Genomic DNA, 21,679 nt, shown 5'->3' on the forward strand with positions numbered 1-21,679 from the left:
GAAAATTAGATATATAAAAATTATGATTAAAATCAAATTTCAGAAATCAGTTTAAAAACAATTCTATCTTATTCCTTGTCAAATCCTGATTCCAAAAACATATAGATATGATATGTTTTGATTAAAAACACGCTCAGAAAGTTAAAACGAAGAGAGGTACAGAAAAGTGTGCTATGCAGCACAGCGAAACCACTATCGCGCTAAACAGGCTCATCAGTTTCACTGCGTTTTGCACGAGCGGCGGACTACGGTCATTGTGAAAAAATGCAGTTCGTTCAGTTTCATTCTGTGCGTTCCACAGCTTGACTAAATGTAGTAATTTCGCCTTATGCGACTTGTTTTATTTTTCCAGGGGTGCTACCCGCAAACCAGAGTTCTCAGGAGTTTGTTCAGCAGCAGAGGGAACAGCAATTCAAGGACTTGAACAAGGGACTTGCAACTATTCGCAGGGTCATCAACACAGACCCACCTGAACTGAAACTACTCAAACTCTACCTTCTTGAGCAAGGAAATCTTCCTTTTGAAGACATGGAGTTGGTAATGGTATGACTACCTCTTTGACAAAAAAACACACAGAACACTGCATGTGTGAACAGCTCAGATCATGGGTCCATAAAGTGTTGAACAGATGGTCAAAAATAAAAGTACGAGATATTGGACTCTGAGTGGTACTACACTGTTGCTTAGTGTCTGTAGGAAGCTACAAGGTTAAAATAGAAAAAAGAAAATCACGATTCTTGACTTTGATAGGCTTTTTCTGCTTGTAAACACACGTTCTTCAACTCATCACAGTATGCCCCATTATTGCGTTTAAAACACTAATTAAATTTGTTTTGAATAAAACTCACAAGTTTACAATAAGAATTCAGAGACCTGTATCTATTAGGTATATCATACTTAGTTTGACTTTTGCAAAACTTGCCGATACTATTATATTAAAACACACTAAAATAGTAGCCCTTCCCAATGTCTATGCTTAAAATGACTCGTTTGTGTTGTCAATGATTTTGCTACAGTGTAAGAACAAAAAGTCTAAAAAAATCTCACGCCCATAACGCTGTGACACGAAACTCATTTAGTCGTGTTCTGCCGATACTACTATAATAGTAGCCCTTCCCAATTTCAATGCTAAAAATGACTGGTCTGTGTTGTCAATGATTTTCTGCAAGAATGCGATCTCTCTCTTTGTCGCAAAGACCGTGTGACACGAAAGTTCTGAGCGGAAGAAAAATCGGCTGAGTGCAATTATGTTTCAGAAGATAGTTGGTTAAAACACACACACAGGAACACTACAACTTTATTATTCAGGCCTCATTTTCTTTCCTTTGTCATGTATGAAAGTACTACCCTTGGTTGAAAAAAGTGACCTGTCGCTGTGCAACAAATTTGTCGCCATTTTCCGCCGTGTTTTGTGAATAAAACGTGTCAACTATACCCAAACACACACACAATGATGCTGTTGGTTCTTTTTATTTTCTCATTATTTCATGCTTAGCAGTTAAGTATGCTTTGTTTTCTTCTCAATTCTGCAATGCACATCTGGATTCAGTTCTCTTATGCTTTGTGTTTGCTCTGCCCTTGAAATACTGTTATCATAGACCCACAGAGACTGCTTAATTTCCAGCATTCTTGCTGGTTTGTATCTGAACCTACCAGTTATTGAGTAAATCAAAGATTTATCTTACCTAGTTGTATAGAATATAGTCAATGTTTGTAAAGATTTTAGTCAAGCAGTATGTAAGAAATGTCAAGTCCTTTGTACTGGAAACTTGCATTCTCCCAGTAAGGTAATATATTGTACTACGTTGCAAGCCCCTGGAGCAATTTTTTGATTAGTGCTTTTGTGAACAAGAAACAATTAACAAGTGGCTCTATCCCATCTCCCCCCCTTTCCCCGTCGCGACATAACCTTCGTGGTTGAAAACGACGTTAAACACCAAAGAAAGAAAGAATCTTACCTAGCTGTTTTCTTCTGCCTTTCCCCTTCTGCGCAGTGGTTGGTCAGTCAGGCCTGTGTGCATTTTATACTGTTCAAAAAAAGAAACGCATAGCTTGTAATATTTGGTTAATTTAGTTATATGGCTACAAGGATATCCACCAAACTGCAGAAAATGTTTATCTGGTCGTCGACCTTTCGTCCATTGCCACAAGTGAGCTCTGCACGTGACGCATGCGTTATCAGTGGCTACAATGTCAAAATTGCTCATTTGGCATGACCATTCGTCATGCTTCAGTGTAATCTCGTGAAACTCGGGGAATATTGAGCTCTCACCATGTCTTCCAAAACCCATAAAAGCGGATTGTTCGCCACAAAGAAATCAGACGACAATTCAGCGACGAAAGATGGCCCGATTGAGCAGAGAAGACCGCCAAATTGCATTGGGTCGTTTACAAGCAGGCCAAAGTCAAAGTGCAATCGCCAGGCACTTCCACGTGTCCCAGAGCACCATCAGTAGACTGTGGGTCAGGTTTCAAGCCACTGGCTCCGTTGCTGACTTGCCACGAGCGGGAAGACCAAGGGCGACAACTGCTGCTCACGACCGCTTCATACGGCTCCGCCACCTCCGGAATCGTTTCCTGTCGGCCTCATCTTCTGTCCAGGCTCTCCCCGGGCCACACCGATTATCGGACCAGACCGTGCGGAACAGCCTGCATGAAGCTGGTTTGAGAGCTCGCAGACCTCACAGAGGAGCTGTCCTCACCCGCCGCCATCGCCAGAACCGAGTGCAGTGGGGCAACCAGCACCTTCGCTGGACCGTCCGGAATCACTGGAGACACGTGTGGTTCAGCGACGAGTCCTACTTCCTGCTCCAGCGACATGATGGTCGGAGGAGGGTCTACCGGAGAGTAAACGAACGTTACGCGCCCAACTGTGTGGATGAGGCACCCGTTCATGGTGGTGGAGGCGTCATGGTGTGGGGGGCGATCAATACCGCTGGAAGGAGCACCCTGGTGCACGTCCAAGGGCGCATAACTGCCCAGCGATACGTGGAGGAAATTCTGCGCCCACACGCCCTTCCTCTTCTGGCTGACCAGGATGCCATATTCCAGCAGGACAACGCTCGCCCGCACACAGCACGACTCACCACCCAGTTCCTCACCGACCACCATGTCCAGGTGCTTCCCTGGCCATCCATGTCGCCAGACATGAACCTGATAGAACACCTCTGGGATGAATTGGACAGACGTGTGCGCAGGCGAGAAGAAGCGCCGGCAAATCACCGCGATCTATTGCAGGCACTTCAGGAGGAGTGGGACACCATCCCACAGCAAGATATCCGGCATCTGATCCAGTCCATGCCCAGAAGGTGCCGGGCAGTTGTTGCTGCTCAAGGCAGTCACACCCCCTACTGACTTGACAGCCTCGGCACCCAATCGTATTGATTGACTGATTGATTTGAAGATGCAAATGAACTGTGTGTGCATTCAACTGTGTCCATACCAAATTTCAAACAAATAATCTAAATACAGTGGACGCCGCTTAATATGACCACTTTGGGACCGGGATAAAATGGTCATAATAAGCGGCTGGTCATATTAACCGATGTTAGAGAAAACAACTTTAAAAAAATCGCAAAACGAAACGTGTTTGAAGCAGCGCGGTTTTTTCGACTTTCCAATAACCATCATCCTTTTCTTCTCCCCAACCATGTTGCAACACACCAGCGCAGTTATCTGTCTTTGGCCGTTTTAAACCCCCTGGCCGATTTTTTTTTCACTGTTCGAGACGTATGTGCTGTCCGGCAAAGCTCTGAAGTAAATCCCGGTTTCATCAGCATTGTAAATTTCCGATGGGGCATAATCTGCGAGCAGATTCGGAAGGACGTCGTCCATGTCTTAGCAGCATCAAAATCGGCGTCTTGGGCTTCACCGTGAATGTTATGAAATGTCAAGCCGTTGCGAACTTTCCAACGAGAAAACCATCCATCGGTTGGTTTGAATTCAGTGTGTCCGAGAGCCGTTGCCAATTCTTCTGCTTTTGTACACAACAATGGTCCATGAATTGGCGCGTTCTTTGCTCTCATCTTCTGGAACCACTGAAAAAGACCATCTTCCACATCTTTGTCTTTTCCATGTCGTAGGCGCTTTCGTTGCGGTGAATCCTGCGTTGCGCACTCCTTCCTCACGCTGTCTTCATTCTTGAGAATGTCAAAAATCCTCTGTTGACGCCCAACTGTGCAGCACTCTCAGGCATACTACAGGATGGTAGAGCTTTACATTTGTCAATAAGTTCTAGCTTTTCCTCGGCTGTCAGATCTTGGTGTTTTCGTTTCGACATTGTTTCCTCTTGAATCAGACTGAAAAATTGGTTGGCTCGTGCTCTGTTTGCCAAAAAGAGAGAGATCGAATAATGTTCGTAATCACTTTAGATTTATTCACGGGAAATAATGAAAAGATCGCACGCTTTTTTGCCTTTTTTATGACGCTCAGTCTCGGGGGAAAAAAAAGAGAGAATAATGATCGCGACATAAGAGATCACTGAGCACTGATCACTGAGCACTTTAGTTTCATTCACGAAAAAGAAAGAAAATATCGCACGCCTTTTTGCCTTTTTCAAAAAATCGTATGTATTTTTTCCCCCGAGTGATTTCAAACTGAAAAAGATGTGAACTTGTTGCCATTTTCTCGAAACAATGTGGCCATATTAAGCGGCGTTGTGGTCATATTAAGCGGCTTTTTCTAATACATAACAAAGAAGGACAATTCCGGACCGGGTAAAATTGGTCATAATACGCGGCTGGTCATATTAACCGCGGTCATATTAACCGGCGACCACTGTATTGGATTTTCTGTTAATTTTTTCGAAAAATAAAACAAATTTGGCAAGTAGCAACTATGCGTTTCTTTTTTTGAACAGTATATGTTTGTGTGTATCATGGGTGTGTGTGTGTGTGTGTTTGTGTGTGTGTGTGTCATGTGTGTGTGTGTGTATCATGTGTGTGTGTGTGTGCAGGTGATGTGGAAGGAGAGCAAGACGTATACAGCCATGTGCAAAGGTGTGTGCAAAGTGACCGACGTAGAGCTTGACCAGTACTGGGTGGCAACGAGGTTCCTCCGCCATGTGGTCAAATATAGAGACATCATTGTGCACTATGTGAGTTTGCTGCTTTAAACAATGCTTTAATATTTTGACGAATTCATGAAATTTATATTTATTAGTATAAAAACGATAACAAACCAGGCATATTGTGGTGTTTTTTTTAATCATTATTAAAGCTGTGGTCTATTTATGACTTTCTGGGGCTACGAGGTTGAAAAGATAGGGATGAAAATAATGTACAGAATTCTGTACAGCAAACGCTACCCAAAACCACACCTATTGAGGTCTAACGAATGACGTCTCACAACGTGCGTGGTCATCCTTGGCGGTCAAGAAAGCCGCTGCGATCATTGCGCAGACGACACTTCTAGACCGCAAATATTTTTTGTGCGCATCACGTGCTCCACATAAATCGGTCGGAAACGAAGCAATTGGGAAACCTGGATACGGCGTCGGGCGTGTATGACCTTGAGAGCTTCAGTCAACGCTTGAATGTTGCAGGGATAACATCCGGTTTGCTCTCTCAAGACTGATCATATTTTATCTTCAAGAGAGAACAAGGGGAAAAAATAAACGCCCCGGCGAAGATTCAAACTCTCGCCCTCGAGACTTCGTGTCTGATGTCCTAACCACAAGGCTACTGCTCCAATTGAGAAAAAGAAGAAAAAACATTGATATGAATTCATGTTATGTTATTCTTGAAGCAGCATGATTTATATCTCTATCCGCCCACTGTTCACAAGTGAATACATGTACAACAATTTCTTTGATGTCTGTTTTCAACTGCACAGAGCTTTGGAGAGATTAAATTACTGTTCTTGTCATTTTTCTTGCATGTTGTAAATAGAGATATCGCGGCTATTTGCATGGCGCGAATGTTGTGTAGCATGACGGTGTAAACATATACTGCGATTCCGTGAAATATGTTTGCAAATAAAGGCAAATTTGAATGGCAATTTTTACGTTTTGGCAACGCATGAATGGTAATTCAAGCGTAGAATGATATATAAAAAAAATAAAAATTCTATCTTTGACAACACTGGTGGAGTGGCCTAGCGGTTAAGACATCGGCCCCGACATGTCGAGGCCTTGAGTTCAAATCCCTGCCAAGTCGTTTATTTTTTCTGCTCGATCCGTCTTGACAAGTATGCTCAGCTCTGAGAGAGAAAACAGGATGTTACCACTGCAAAATTCAAGCGTCAACTGAAGCTCTCAAGGTCATACACGCCGTATAGATGGGATTTCGGGTAGCGTTTGCTGTACATAATTCTGTACATTATTTTCAGCCCTATCTTTTCAAACTTGTAGCCCCGGATTGTCATAAATAGACCACAGCTTTAACAGCTATTGTGTTTTCAGCGTGGCAATAGGGTCCGATATTTAGACGAGACAAGTATAATGCCGACAAGTCTCAGACAAGTCGCATTATACTTGTTCGAGTCTAAATATCCGACCCTATTTCTACGATGAAAACACAATAGCGTTTATATTGCTATTCTGACATTATATTCTGTTTTAAAATCATGTTTTTGTCAGCAACAACTACCAGAATGGTCCATGTCGTTGATTGCAGACGACAGTTTAGTGTGCATATCCCTTTGCGCATGTATCCACGGAAATCACCGAACATTGAAAAACCCACGGACATGTATTACGGAGAAGACTCGAGATAACCGGATGTTTAGCATTACGTCAATATGCTAGAAATAATATGTCATGACGTATCATGCTTGCTTACGTAGATTTTATGTTCGAAAGTCTGACTTCTGTTGGGGATTTGCGTGATGAAGACTGCGGTAAATCTGTAGATGATAAGAGAACAAGGAGTGTCTCAGAAGAAACGACTAAATGTTTCAGACCGGTAACTTCATTTCAACATTGCACAATACAATGGACGTTCTATGTGACAGGAGAGTTTGCTGATTTTGTGTTAAACATTGAAAAGATCGTCTGCTAGAATCAGAGATAGGTCGCTTCAGATTGCAGCTTCTTGAACTTTGCAAGGTTTTTAGAATTTTCCACGTAATGTATTTCATGTACAGTAAGCAACAAAAAACACAAAGACAAAGCAAATGGCATCGTCTGTCGACTAGTCACAGAAACAAACCTGGCAAGGTATGCGTGTACTTTATACACGTGGAAGAAACCGGAACCATGCGTCTTTGTTATTGCCGATATCGTTTGGATATCTACCTACCGACCCTATCTTATTTGGTCACGTTACCCTAAACCAACATTATAAGATGTTTGATGGGTTGTTGACAGACCAGCTTTTTGTCAGTCCGAGGGGGGGCATATCGTCTTTTGTTTCATATTTATTGACCGCGGCCTTTGGCCTTGGTCAATAAATATGAGGACCGACAAAAAAGATGGTCTGACAACAAACCACCAAACATCGTTTTTGTCATCATTTTGGTAGTGAGAAAATAAGTGCAAAATCAGCACAGGGAACCAATGCTTTGAAACACGAGTTCCGTTTTGATAATACATGTTTTGGGTCCCCAGCACGTTGTTGCTTTCAAAGCTGGCGTGTGAAAGCAACTTTCTGTGTTTTGAGTTCATAAAATGTTGAGATAAGTATGTCAGGTTTGAGGATGCACAGTTCTGTAGATTCCTCTCAGTATCCACCCCCTCTGTTTTCAGTTGTAAATATAAGCTTAGTTTATCGAATGTGGAAACTATGTTGGGTCAAAGGTCACAGAAGATTTGCATCGTGCAGCAAGGCACGTTGGGTCAAAGGTCACAGAAGATTTGCGTCATGCAGCGATTTAGGAAAGAATCGCAATCTTGTTTCCGACTCATTGCCTCTTTGTTTTTCATTAGACCTGTCATTCTGCCTACTCGGCTTTGTTAGATGTTTGAATTTCTTGTTGCTATGTCAGTATGTGCTTTGCTTTTATTATTATTTCTTATTTGCGCTTTGTTTATCGATACAATGTCTTGTGCATGGGTCAAAATGTGTGTGTCAGGGGTCAATTGGTTTAACTTGAACTTGACGTCTGTGTATCGAAACACAGATACGCGCACTCCATGACTTTGTAAGAAGACAAAACATATCGCAAGGTTTCATTTGTTTGTGATGAATTTATTACCTTTCATGAAGTAGTTTTGTTTTTTGTTTACTTTTGCCAGTTTGCCAGTTCGTTTTTGGAACTTTGCAAAGCAGTGTCGTCTGTCTAGGTCTGGGGAAACGCCAATGAAAAGAGCAGAAGAATCCCCGAGCGTTTCTATTGGGTTTGCTTTTGATTATCCATGCTTCCTGCAACTATGAGAACCGGGGATTTATTGCATGGGGAACGTGAGATTTATTGCATGGGGAACATGAGATTTATTGCATGGGGAACATGAGATTTATTGCATGGGGAACATGAGATTTATTGCATGGGGAACATGAGATTTATTGCATGGGGAACGTGAGATTTATTTCCCAGCTGGATGTGAATGAAAACTCGTGAAAATGAGATGACAAATATTTTTATTTTGCCTAATTTGTGTGCAGCCAGAGATCACACTGAGATGCCTGAAGAAAGAGGATGTAGACCAGAAACTGTGGAACCATATTGTGCATCACAAACTGCTCTCCCTCTTACCGCTCAAAGACTGGTTTTCATGCTACTTTGCTGATGTCTTACCTGATATCTCATTCCAAAGGTATGAGTTTGAAGTTTAAATGTATCTGTCTACCTGTCTAAATGACTGGTTGCATGGTCTTACCTTGAGACAGTGTAAACCCCCCGCCAACCCCATCACCACCCCACCCCCTTTTCTGAGTGACCTGCTGCAGCACAGATGGTCTCGGCTAAAAAAAAACTTGGTCAACATCGGTGGGGTAGAAAGTGTTAAGAACATTAAAAATCTTATAAAACCAGGTCGTAAAAAAGAAAGCGGGTCTAAACAAATAAGTGAAAATGTACAGTTGATATCAACAGAAAATCTAAAAACAATAATCTTAAAGGGGTGGGGGGGGGGGGGGGGGGGGGAAGAGGGATTAGGAGTGTGTTGGGGGAGGGGGGGGGGGGAATGGTACACTGTCTATTGCAACATCAGAACAAGTTTTACGTGCTTCTTTGTTGTTGCCATTTTAAAATTAAAAATAAGAAATACTTGCCTTCTCAGGATTTGGGACAAGGTTATTGGAGGATCGTCCTACGTCATGGTCTATGTGGCGGTCGCCATCCTCATTTTCTTCCGTCGCCCTCTGCTGAGCATGAAGTCTTCGGAGGATATGGTCAACTATTTGAGCAATGTACGTTGTTTAGGCCAAAAAAAAAAAAAGTCTGTTTACGGTAACCCGACCGACCCTATTTTTTTCGCGCGACCCTAGACTTTTTTTTGGCATTTGGGGGGGGGGGGGGGGGGGGAAATCTTGTTTTTTTGCAAAATAACGTAAAAATATGGTTTTTTGGGGGGGGAAAAAAAACCGACCTACCGACCTACCGACCCTATTTTTTGGGCCTATGTTACCGTAAACAGACCTTTTTTTTTTTTGGCCTTATTTATGTTTGGGATCCATGACTGTAAATTGATTGTGTGAGTATGAGAGAGAGAGAGAGAGACACAGAGAGAGAGAGAGAGACAGAGACACAGAGAGACACAGAGACAGAGACAGACAGGTGTGTGGGGGGTCAGGAGTGTGTGTGTGTTTCTGTTTGTGTGTGTGTGTGTGTTTCTGTTTGTGTGTGTGTGTGTGTTTCTGTTTGTGTGTGTGTGTGTTCGACGGAGTGTTTTCTTGTGTGTGTGTGCATGTGTGATTCCTTGTGTGTGTTGTGTGCATGCGTAAGTGTGTGCCACTTTCTGGTGAGTTTGTTTGTACAGTATATAAGCATGAAGAGAGAAAGATAGTATATTTTTTTCAATCCTGTTTTTATTTTATTTCTTTGTCGAAATGATCAGCGGACTGGAAAACTTAGACTGACAATAGATCAAGTACAACTATTAGTAATAAAATTGATGAGAAAAAGAAAAGAGGAACAGTAAACAGCCATAACAAATTTATCAAAATTATGTTGCATGCAGCCTCATTGGAATGGGTGAAGTTGTAAAAATGAATAATCCATGATTTTTGTTGTCTTCTGTGTCCGTAGATCCAAGACGACTGTGGAGACAGAATCGTGAACGAAGCTTTGGACTTGTGGGCCAAGAACGGCAGCTGTCTTCTGGTCTCCAAGTCTGACTCTCCCGTTGTTGACAAGGGAAAAGGATAGACATCAAGAACGGCAGCTGTCTTCTGGTCTCCAAGTCTGACTCTCCCGTTGTTGACAAGGGAAAAGGATAGACATCAAGAACGGCAGCTGTCTTGTGGTCTCCAAGTCTGACTCTCCGGTTGCGGACAAGGGAAAAGGATAGACATCAAGAACGGCAGCTGTCTTGTGGTCTCCAAGTCTGACTCTCCGGTTGCGGACAAGGGAAAAGGATAGACATCAAGAACGGCAGCTGTCTTCTGGTCTCCAAGTCTGACTCTCCGGTTGCGGACAAGGGAAAGGGATAGAGACATCAAGAACGGCAGCTGTCTTCTGGCCTCCAAGTCTGACTCTCCCGTTGTTGACAAGGGAAAAGGATAGACATCAAGAACGGCAGCTGTCTTCTGGCCTCCAAGTCTGACTCTCCGGTTGCGGACAAGGGAAAAGGATAGACATCAAGAACGGCAGCTGTCTTCTCGTCTCCAAGTCTGACTCTCCGGTTGCGAACAAGGGAAAGGGATAGAGACATCAAGAACGGCAGCTGTCTTCTGGCCTCCAAGTTTGACTCTCCCGTTGTGGACAAGGGAAAAGGATATGGTCATAGGCACAAAATGGCGTCGAGTCAGAAAAAGTGATACATGTACAACCTCCGGAAAAAGTCGCTTGTTGATGCTTCTTTTTTGACTCACATGCAAAGCAAAAGTGAGTCTATGTACTCACCCGAGTCGTCCGTCCGTCCGTCCCCCCCCGTCCGTCCGTCCGGACGTCCGGACGTCCGGAAAACTTTAAGGTTGGATATTTCTTGGACACTATTCAGTCTATCAGTACCAAATTTGGCAAGATGGTGTATGATGACAAGGCCCCAAAAAACATACATAGCATCTTGACCTTGCTTCAAGGTCAAGGTCGCAGGAGCCATAGATGTTGTCTAAAAACCAGCTATTTTTCACATTTTCTCTGAAGTTTTTGAGATTCAATACCTCACCTATATATGATATATAGGGCAAAGTAAGCCCCATCTTTTGATACCAGTTTGGTTTACCTTGCTTCAAGGTCAAGGTCACAGGAGCTCTTCAAAGTTGGATTGTATACATATTTTGAAGTGACCTTGACCCTGAACTATGGAAGATAACTGTTTCAAACTTAAAAATTATGTGGGGCACATGTTATGCTTTCATCATGAGACACATTTGGTCACATATGATCAAGGTCTAGGTCACTTTGACCCTTATGAAATGTGACCAAAATAAGGTAGTGAACCACTAAAAGTGACCATATCTCATGGTAGAAAGAGCCAATAAGCACCATTGTACTTCCTATGTCTTGAATTAACAGCTTTGTGTTGCATGACCTTGGATGACCTTGACCTTGGGTCTTAGTGTATGATGTCATTGCTAGGTTTAGTTATTTGAAGGTCAAGGTCATGTAAAGGTCAAGGTCAAGCATGTGAGTCGTATGGGCTTTGCCCTTCTTGTTTATTTAAAATCGTGAACATGAAGAGCATTGACGAAGAAAGTATTTTTCTCGGCTCGGACATGACTCCGTAGCGTGTGGTTCACGTGTACGGAATATAATCGATGTTTTGTTGGTGATTATTGATGGTGATCTGTTGCAATTCTGTGACACCTAGTACAGTGTGCTCGGCAAACTTTTGCATACTGTCAGATCACTGTCCAAAATATAGAAAAAATACGGAGATTCTATTCTGAAATGGTCGGTCTTTCCCTTGCAAAGTTTGAACTGCCCCGAAGTTTGCCGAGTCGAAGCTTACCGGAAGATTACTATAGGCTAGAATGTACGTCGTTCTCCGTCGTGATTTTCCGGCCAAGTGTATTAATGAGCCGACATTCATTCTTAACTTTCAGAACAACAAAGTTTTTGTTGATTTTCGATGAAAAATCATTCTTCTGTGTGAAAATGAGTTTAAAACACGAATCCAATGATAAACAGCGGTACGGGAAAGGTTTTTCGGCCAACTGCGTGATGCGTCGTGACGCGTTAGTTATGTACTATATTTTCTTCCGCGCATGGACTCGTTTCTACAAGGGGTGTGAACAAACTTTGTTTGCTGTTCTCCAGCATGCGATCGTAGTTTCATTTGAAGAAGTCTGCGTTTGAAACGAACGAGGAATAAGAGAACACAGGAGGTAAGTGTTTTGTCGTGATTTCTTTGAAATGTGTTATGTACACAATGATGGTAAGTTTTATCAATTTTGTAAGTCATATTGCTGTTTGAGACGTATTTTGTTTGTTTGTAACGATGGTTGAGTGCAAGTCAAAAATATCGCGCGCTAAACGAAGTCTCCGATCTGACGCACAATGAAGAAATTTTATTTCGATTGTTCAGATACGAAGCTGTTGTCGTGACGGATAACGTACGATGCATGGTTCATAGCTGCCAACCCTCCCTAGAAAACCGGGAAATTCTCGATTTTATCAATCAATCAATCAATGAGTCTTATATCGCGCATATTCCGTGGGTACAGTTCTAGGCGCTCTGCAGTGATGCCGTGTGAGATGAAATTTTATACGGCCAGTAGATTGCAGCCATTTCGGCGCATATTTACCTTTCACGGCCTATTATTCCAAGTCACACGGGTATAGGTAGACAATTATTAACTGTGCCTAAGCAATTTTGCCAGGAAAGACCCTTTTGTCAATCGTGGGATCTTTAACGTGCACACCCAATGTAGTGTACACGGGGGGAGGTTCGGACACCAAAGAGAGTCTGCACACAAAGTTGACTCTGTGAAATAAATTTCCGCCGAACCTGGGATCGAACTCACTCGCTGACAGCGGCCAACTGAATACAAGTCCAGTCCCGGATTTTCCCGAATAGTGCAAAAGTTTCCCGATTAACATTTTTTCGAGTATAGTTATATAATGTCTGGAGTGTATTTTCAAGCGCCTGTACTTGGCGTAGTTTCACTTCTGAACTCTCGTTCAGCGCGAGGCTTCGTCACACAAACACAAAATCGAAACTAAACGAGAATAGGCGAGATTTGTGGCTAGCGCATGCGCTTCAGTCGAATGTGGATGAGAAGCAGAAGAAGAAGCAGCAGCAGACGACCACAAAATGAAGAAAACAACGGTCCAGCGGCTGAAAGTCGGCCCGAAAGTTCTTGTAAAATGTCAAAAGAGTTACAAACAAGAGTATGACTTGATCTCTGAATCGACAAGACGCGGCATACATTTCGCGTTTTGCACCAAGTGCCGCGAAGATATATCAGCATCGGACCACAGGCGGAATGTATCGTTCACTGGACCACTACTTTCATAGAACGGAACCGGGGGACAGCCGTCGAGAAGACGAGAAAGATTACCCAACTGTTCGCTTCAGACGTCAAACGATGTTCGAACTATGAACGCTGATCCGTGCCAGTTATGCTGTTGTGAACTGTGATGGCAACAGCAATCTCCTTCATACCCCTGGAAGGTGTAGTGTGTTGTGACTTTTGGATTGTGAAATAAACTCAAGGAAGTAACTAACATGAACTATGATTTTGGTGCTGTTGTGAACTGTGATAGCAAAAGATATCTTCCCTGGCCACACACAATTGGAAGATGTGAGTGTCAAGAAGTATGAAATACTGTAGAAGGAAGCTTGACGTGCATTGGTAAGTCACTACATCTACTCTCTCTCCAGCTCATTCTTCCTTTTTTGTGACAACATTTGCTGCCTGAAACTGGTAATGATCATCCTCAGAATGCACCAGATTGCACCATTTTGCATCCTTTTTGAGTCACTTGAGAAAAAGTGACTCTATGTAATCGGTCAGTGTTAGTCTGTCCGGCCGTCCGTAGACACCACCTTAACGTTGGACTTTTCTCGGAAACTATCAAAGCGATCGGGCTCATATTTTGTTTAGTCGTGACCTCCAATGACCTCTACACTTTAACGATGGTTTCGTTGACCTTTGACCTTTTTCAAGGTCACAGGTCAGCGTCAAAGGAAAAATTAGACATTTTATATCTTTGACAAAGTTCATCGGATGTGATTGAAACTTTGTAGGATTATTCTTTACATCAAAGTATTTACATCTGTAGCCTTTTACGAACGTTATCAGAAAAACAAGGGAGATAACTAGCCTTTTCTGTTCGGCAACACACAACTTAACGTTGGGCTTTTCTCGGAAACTATAAAAGTGACCGGGCTCAAATTTTATGTGAACGTGACTCATTGTGTTGTGAATAGCAATTTCTTCCTGTCCATCTGATGCCTCATATAATATTCAGAACTGCGAAAGTGACTCGATCGAGCGTTTGCTCTTCTTGTTTTCAAAATTTTCCGGGGGGGCATGCCCCCGGACCCCCCTAGCAAGCTAGGCGCTTCGCGCCGTCGGCTCGGCGCTCAGCGCCAAGATGCTCATTCCTCCCTATTTTTATTTGGGAAAAGTTGGCAGCTGTGATGGTTAAGCTCATACAAATAGAATCTTTGTACAAATAGGTGGAAAACATTACTATGTTGATTTCTTTTGTTCCTGCGTTGAAAGAGACTTTCTGACGGGCTAGGAAATCGGTTGAGAAAGTACGGTGCGATGTTCATAACGTCACATCATGAGATTACTGTCTTCGGGCTAGGCGCGGAATATTTAACATTTTTATCAATGATTTTCTTTGATTTTCGTTCTTTCAGACTTGTGGTTCAATTTTTTGTTGTTCTTTGTAAATGACCGAGTTATGAGATTCAGACTTTTCTCTGTGGGATTCGTGTTTTCTTCCATGACTGCGTGTTCATAACGTCACACTCCTTTAGTTCAAGATAGCTTGTCTGGCTGACGTGTGACATCATGTACACGTTATTGAAATCTTGTTCTGAAGGCTGTGCAGTAGAAAGTTCTTTACTACGATCAAATCTTGTTCTTTTTTGCTAATAGAATTAAAAGCTGAGCAGTAGATGACTGCATTCAGCTGTTTTTATGACCCTGAAAATGTTCATAACATCACTTCATATCGTTTTGCTGTGATGATAGCAGATAGTGTAAAATCCAAACATTATAGCAAGCATTTCAGAAACTACATGCATCTATAATTGCAAATCGTTTTTTCTTTCAGATCACAAAAGCTACTGCTGAGGGAGCCTGTGAGGTCTTCCTGAGGAATTGGGCTGTGGGAAGAGAAAATGGCCTCCAATATGTATTATTTTTATACCCGTGTGCAACATCCTGCGAGTCTTCAAGGAGGACGACTACATGATGTTCCTTGAACACTGGGCTTTTATTTACAAGTTTGCTGCTAAATCTTTCTGGAGGCATACATGAGACTTATGGCTGAGACCAGACTTTTTTTGTGAGCTTCAAGTTTTTTTGTTTACACATCCTGTTTTAACCATCTTCAGAATTGATAACTTATTTCACAATCATATTACACTAAGACTTTTTCATGTATTCTTGTTCCTATGTCTGTTGATAAACAGTGATCATTTCCCAACTGACAAAATCTAAGTGAGCAGTACTCACCAACAATCAATGCATGAAAGATAATCTGTTGTAATGTTGTGTACATATATTCTCATTTTTCTTGCATTTTCTGATGATCTGAATTTATGTTCCAGGGCTGCTAGTTGCTTTTTTATTTGTACCTTCTGTGTGTCATTTGTTTTCTTATAATTTCTGCCTTTGTAGGTGTGCATCTGTTTTACATCACTCAGAATCGTAGGTGTCACAGTGTGGCATTATGTACATGTATATGTATTTTTCCCTCTTATCTCTTTTCCCTCTTATCTCTACCTGCTACATGTGTTATCTTGTTTTTTGATTTAAAATGGTAACTGTGTCCCTTTGCTACTAATTTCTTTCTCAGATTTGTTGATTGCAGTTATTGTGGCACCATTTTTAGCTGATATGGGCACTTTCATCCTCCGACTTTGCGTGCCGTTATGTACCATACTTTCCGGGTCATAAGGCGCGACTTTTTTCCTCGAGTTTAACCCCTGCGTCTTGTATAACGAAGCGCCTAATCCGTGTATGAAATACGAAGAAAAAAAATTTGGGAAAAAAAAAATCATGGGGAACAAAACGTGACAAGAACTCACCTCCATCTCGAATACCGGTAGTCGTATTTTTAAATTCCGTGAGCACTTGTTGAGCACAGTCACACAGCAACCATGCCGAAGACGAAGCGACTTGCTTACGATGCAGAGTACAAGTTGCAAGCGATCGAACTTGCTGAGGGAAAGGGAAATCGGAAAGCAGCATTGGAGCTTGGGATTAATGAATCCATGGTTCGGAAATGGAGAAAACAAAGGGCGGAGCTTGGAGCCTGCAAAGACACGACGGGCTTTCCGTTCATGTGCGGCGCGATGGCCTGAACTTGAAGCAGAACTGGCTGATTGGGCCATTTTCGATCTTTCGATTTTCATTCTTCGACCGTTTGTTACCGGTATACTTTTTTAATTTTGGTGCGCCCTATCGGCCCCCTGCACCCAATGGGTGACTGGAATACAATTTTTTTTTTAAAGAGGGGGGTGCGCCTTATGCGCTGTAGCGCCTTGTAACCCGGAAAGTACGGTACACATAGGTTTCTTTTGCTGTATAGTGGATTTATGGTGGTTTCATCCACAACTTTTACTTCTTAAGGGTTCTTCTCATTTATTTGGAGATGTCCATACATTTGTTTGCCTGTTGGGTCAGAATGTTCTTGTTTTAATGTATCTGTTTTGGTTATGTCACGCTGTGATGTTATGAACAAAGTTTGACTGCTGCTGTTTTTTTTAATTGTCTAGCCCCTATAACCGGATTTTGCTTGTTTGCCACTTTAACTTCATAGTTGTAAGCATTTCTAACTATATTGGTTTCATTCCGTGTGGTTTAATTGTTGTTTTAATCTCGATTTTTTTAGCAATTATTTACGGATGAAGTGAAAAAGGATGTTATTCCTTTCATCCTCTGTGGTTACATTTCTCCTTGCTGTGGCTGTCTGGTGTCTTATCTCTTTTACATTGGTTTTGTACTGAGGGGTCAGAAATCATCTTTTGTCACCTTTTTTGTTGCATTTTTGTGATATGATGTGACGGTTATGTACACAATGCTCTAGTCGGGTGTAATAATGTTAGATTTTTGTTTTTGGTGTTGTTTTGATATTAAAGTCATTTAATGTGGGTTTTTTGCTTGGGTTATGTTTATTTTCTGTCATAGTGCACTTGTAAGGTTAAATAAAGTTTGTGACGTTGTGACAAGTTATGAACATATGCTGGGATTTAAATTTACTAGTTTGTTAAAAATAAACTACTTTTTGAACTTATAGTGTGTTTATGAGCTTATAAATGTGACTGGATTTGTCTAGCCTTTCTTTGTGTGTCTCCTTTTTAGGCTAAAAGTTTTCCTGAGCATGTCACAGTTTTAGACTCCTTTTCATGCCTGTGTACATATAGAGAAACCAAGCCAATTTTTCACTACTTGTACTTACACAATCCGCGTGATCTGTGTTGGAGACAGAGTGAGCGATCACCTGTAATCAAGTTCGAATCCCAGCAGGGATGGACACGGGTCAACTTTGTGTGCAAACTCAGAGACGGTATCCATGTCCCACTCCCGTGTCACCACAGTGGCACGTAAAAGACCTCGGTCATTCGACAATAAGTGCAGGTGGCTGATTACACCTAAACACGCATACACCTTGGCAGTGCGACTCGTGTTGCTGCTAGCTTTCCACTCGGAGGAAGCGACCCGAATTTCCCAGCATTTGGATAATAGAGTAAATTAAATAAAAAAACTAAAGTTGATAGTGGCTTAATGCATCGTCTTCTTCTTGACGCTGGTGGGCTAGATGATCAGTCTGGTTTGTGCGACGAAGAGGGCTGGCTTGGCTACCTCATGGTACATGTAGTTTCCGCAGAGCTTGGTCGTCAGCCGAAATGTTCAGTATCAAGTCGACTCTTTCAGCCACGAACCAAAGCAAAGGGGAAGGATTGAGTTGAATGGAATTGTTTTCAAAACAATCTTTAAACTTTTGTTGTTGTATTTTCTCTTGAAAGGAGGTTAAGTTGTACTTGCAGGCTGAAGACTGCCTCGTGTCAAAGTAAGAAAGGTTGTTCTTTGAATACACAGTTATCAATAGGTGGATTGTTTTTTTACCTATCATAAATGGATCGACTTGAGTGCTAGTCGGACAACTGAGCCAGTATGAAATGAATAGTTAGACTTGGCTGTCAATCAGACTTGGCTGTCAGTCAGAACTAAAGTGACTAAAAAGGAGCTGGTTTAATGTAACTTCTCTGAATGCGGAGGTGCATGTTTGTTTTGTATAACTCCACTGTGTGCGGCAGTGTGTGTGTGTGGCAGTGTGTGTGTGTGTGTTTGGCAGTGTGTGTGTAGCGCAGGGGCGGATCAGTTTCTTTGTAAGGGGGGGTGCACTTTGAATCGAAAATGAATGTGATGGGCGCGCAGCGCCCGAATTTGCTTGGGGGGCCCGGGGGCATGCCCCCCCGGAACATTTTTTGGCCCAAAGAAGCAAAATGGTGCCATTTGAACTTATAAATGGTCATAGAATCAGCTTTCCAATTATTATTTTTTTTTTAAATTTTTTTTTTGCTCGAGGGGGGGTGCACCTGCACCCTGCGCACTCGCCCCTGTAGCGCTGTGTCATATTTACACAATTGGATGTGTGTGAAAGTTCTCTACTGGACGGTTTGCTATAGCTAGAAATCATGCCATCCCAAAGTCTGGTCAGTGCCCCTGGCACTCTCTGCCTCCCCCCCCCCCCCCCCCCCCCCTCACGAGATCTCTCCCCACCCCCTAAACCACCCCTTCATGAACCTCTAGCTCTCCCTGTCTCTGTGCTGAAATGTTTTTGTTTTACTGCACTTTGTCATCGGTGGGATTCTTCCGGTATATGCCGGAAATCCGGATTTGATTATGGCTTTTTTTATATTTAGTCAAGTTTTGACTAAATATTTTAACATCGAGGGGGAATCGAAACGAGGGTCGTGGTGTATGTGCGTATGTGTGTGTGTGCGTGCGTGTGTGTGTGTGTGTGTGTGTGTAGAGCGATTCAGACTAAACTACAGGACCGATCTTTATGAAATTTGACATGAGAGTTCCTGGGTATGAAATCTCGGAACGTTTTTTTCATTTTTTTGATAAATGTCTTTGATGACGTCATATCCGGCTTTTCGTGAAAGTTGAGGCGGCACTGTCACGCCCTCATTTTTCAACCAAATTGGTTGAAATTTTGGTCAAGTACTCTTCGACGAAGCCCGGGGTTCGGTATTGCATTTCAGCTTGGTGGCTTAAAAATTAATTAATGACTTTGGTCATTAAAAATCTGAAAATTGTAAAAAAAAATAAAAAATTATAAAACGATCCAAATTTACGTTTATCTTATTCTCCATCATTTGCTGATTCCAAAAACATATAAATATGTTATATTCGGATTAAAAACAAGCTCTGAAAATTAAATATATAAAAATTATTATCAAATTTTTTTTTTCGAAATCAATTTAAAAACACTTTCATCTTATTCCTTGTCGGTTCCTGATTCCAAAAATATATAGATATGATATGTTTGGATTAAAAACACGCTCAGAAAGTTAAAACGAAGAGAGGTACAGAAAAGCGTGCTATGCAGCATAGCGTAACCACTACCCCGCTCTTCTTGTCAATTTCACTGCCTATGCCGTGAGCGGTGGACCACGAGTATACGGTCTTGCTGCGTTGCATTGCGTTCAGTTTCATTCTGTGAGTTCGACAGCTACTTGACTAAATATTGTATTTTCGCCTTACGCGACTTGTTTTCTTTCGGTTCAGGATTCATGACATTGTTCAGTCCCACCTATGCTTTATACCTGTGGTCATGGACACATTATGTCTGAAGACTGAGAGGTAACCTAAAGTTGTGCCATGCATTGTGGAAATACTTTTCAGATCTGAAGTGTGAAACATTTGATGACAATGATTAAAAAACAGAAATATTCCTGTGAGTGTGTGTGTGTGTGTGTGTGTGTGTGCGTGTGTGTGTGTGATTTTGTTTGTTTATTTGTTGGATGGTTGATTACTGTGTGTGTTTATGTAAATCCATGTATTCGGTCAACAGTCTTCTTTTTGAGTTCTTCTTCTCTTCCTGATCGAGTATCTTAATTCATGCTGTTGGTTTGTTTGTCACTCGAACAGAACCGGCATAATACAAGTTTGAAGGATTTGAGATCTTGGAATTTACTACATTACTCATATCAAGGCACTGGTATTGCATACGTACACACGTAAAGTACATCAAGAAGAGAGAGTCAGGAGCGTACACACACACATTCACACACACACACACACATTCCGTATAATTTACCGTCTATTTCAACCAAAAGAAATTTCGAAGCAACCCCGCGAATTAGACAGAGCAGCCACAATGGGAACTGATTATGCCTGTCAGTCAAAGCATTCTCGTGACCTGGGTCAGCCAATCACTCACATGACGTGATGAATATTAACAGGTGAAATGCTTTTACACAACAATCTCACAAGATAAACCATGTTGAACATGCGTTTCAGTTGCTTCGGTTTTTCTTGTCAAACATAGAGCGACAGATTTAGAACAGACGCCAGACAGATAGAAAATGACATACAGATATATTTGACACAAATTAAGTGATGCAACTTCACTTGATTCTTCAGAACTTTGACAATGACATTTTCAAGTGAGCAGGTCGGCATTGCACACTCAGAGGGTGGATGGTGCCTTGCCGTTCTGTAAAGCACCCACCGACAAAACTGCCTTTTCGGTATTTTTTAGATACAGAGTGTATTCTCTGACAGCGTTTGAAGTGTCATTCTTTAAGAAAAAATCTATTTATCGAAAAATCCACTGTCATCTATCTCTATATATTTATATATATAGATAGATATATACGGCTTCTGTCTGTGTGTGTGTGTGTGTGTGTGGAGGCAACACCTGTGGATTGTAGAGTTCTGTTTGTGATGGGGTCTGGCGGCTTTTGTCTGTCTGTATGTTCTGGCATTTGAGAAGCCATAACAGATAATATAGGGCTTAGAAATAAGCTCTAAAATTCTCAATCCCGTTTGAGAGGACTTCGCCTTCAAAGGTGATTGTGGTGAACCGCCACGCTGTCTGTCTCTGTCTCGCGATTCACATATTCCTCTAGTATATATATATATATATACTCAACGGCTAAAAATAGTAAACACTTTCAGGGATGGCCAAATCTCAAAATTTTAACTCGCCAGCCGGGTAACTTCAAGAAAGTCACTAGCCCGGCAGAAATTTTGCTGGCCGGGTACATACCACAGTTGATCTGCAGTGTTTATATGGCTTTAAAACTTGACATCACAACCAAAAGGGTCGCATTTGACCAGAATGTTCATTGGCCAGCCGGGCGAGTTGCCAGGTGGTTTCTACGAGCCCGGCGAATTTTTTAATCACCCCTGGCGACCGGGTGGACGATTTGGCCATCCCTGCACTTTTCAAATTTGTGTCATAGGCGACATGTCAAACGCAATGGTTTCTTGCT

The 21,679-nt window shown here is 42.0% G+C and overlaps 1 protein-coding gene across 2 annotated transcripts in view; it reads left to right on the forward strand.

The window, feature by feature from the left end:
- The window catches only part of LOC138971805 (TBC1 domain family member 7-like), a 17,321-nt gene extending 1,388 nt beyond the window's left edge, over positions 1-15,933 (forward strand). The window contains exons 2-6 of one of the 2 annotated variants that reach the window (XM_070344628.1): positions 353-537; positions 4,955-5,095; positions 8,541-8,692; positions 9,158-9,287; positions 10,126-15,933. In XM_070344628.1, coding sequence (XP_070200729.1) covers positions 353-537; positions 4,955-5,095; positions 8,541-8,692; positions 9,158-9,287; positions 10,126-10,245 — 728 coding nt within the window. In that variant the 3' untranslated portion in view covers positions 10,246-15,933. Of the gene's footprint in view, positions 1-352; positions 544-4,954; positions 5,096-8,540; positions 8,693-9,157; positions 9,288-10,125 lie in introns of both variants that reach the window. The other variant, XM_070344627.1, reaches the window with a different exon arrangement.
- The last annotated feature ends 5,746 nt before the right edge of the window (positions 15,934-21,679 follow it).

The sequence above is a fragment of the Littorina saxatilis genome, linkage group LG7, assembly GCF_037325665.1.
Source record: "Littorina saxatilis isolate snail1 linkage group LG7, US_GU_Lsax_2.0, whole genome shotgun sequence".
In the NCBI taxonomy this organism is placed as follows: Eukaryota; Metazoa; Mollusca; class Gastropoda; order Littorinimorpha; family Littorinidae; genus Littorina; species Littorina saxatilis.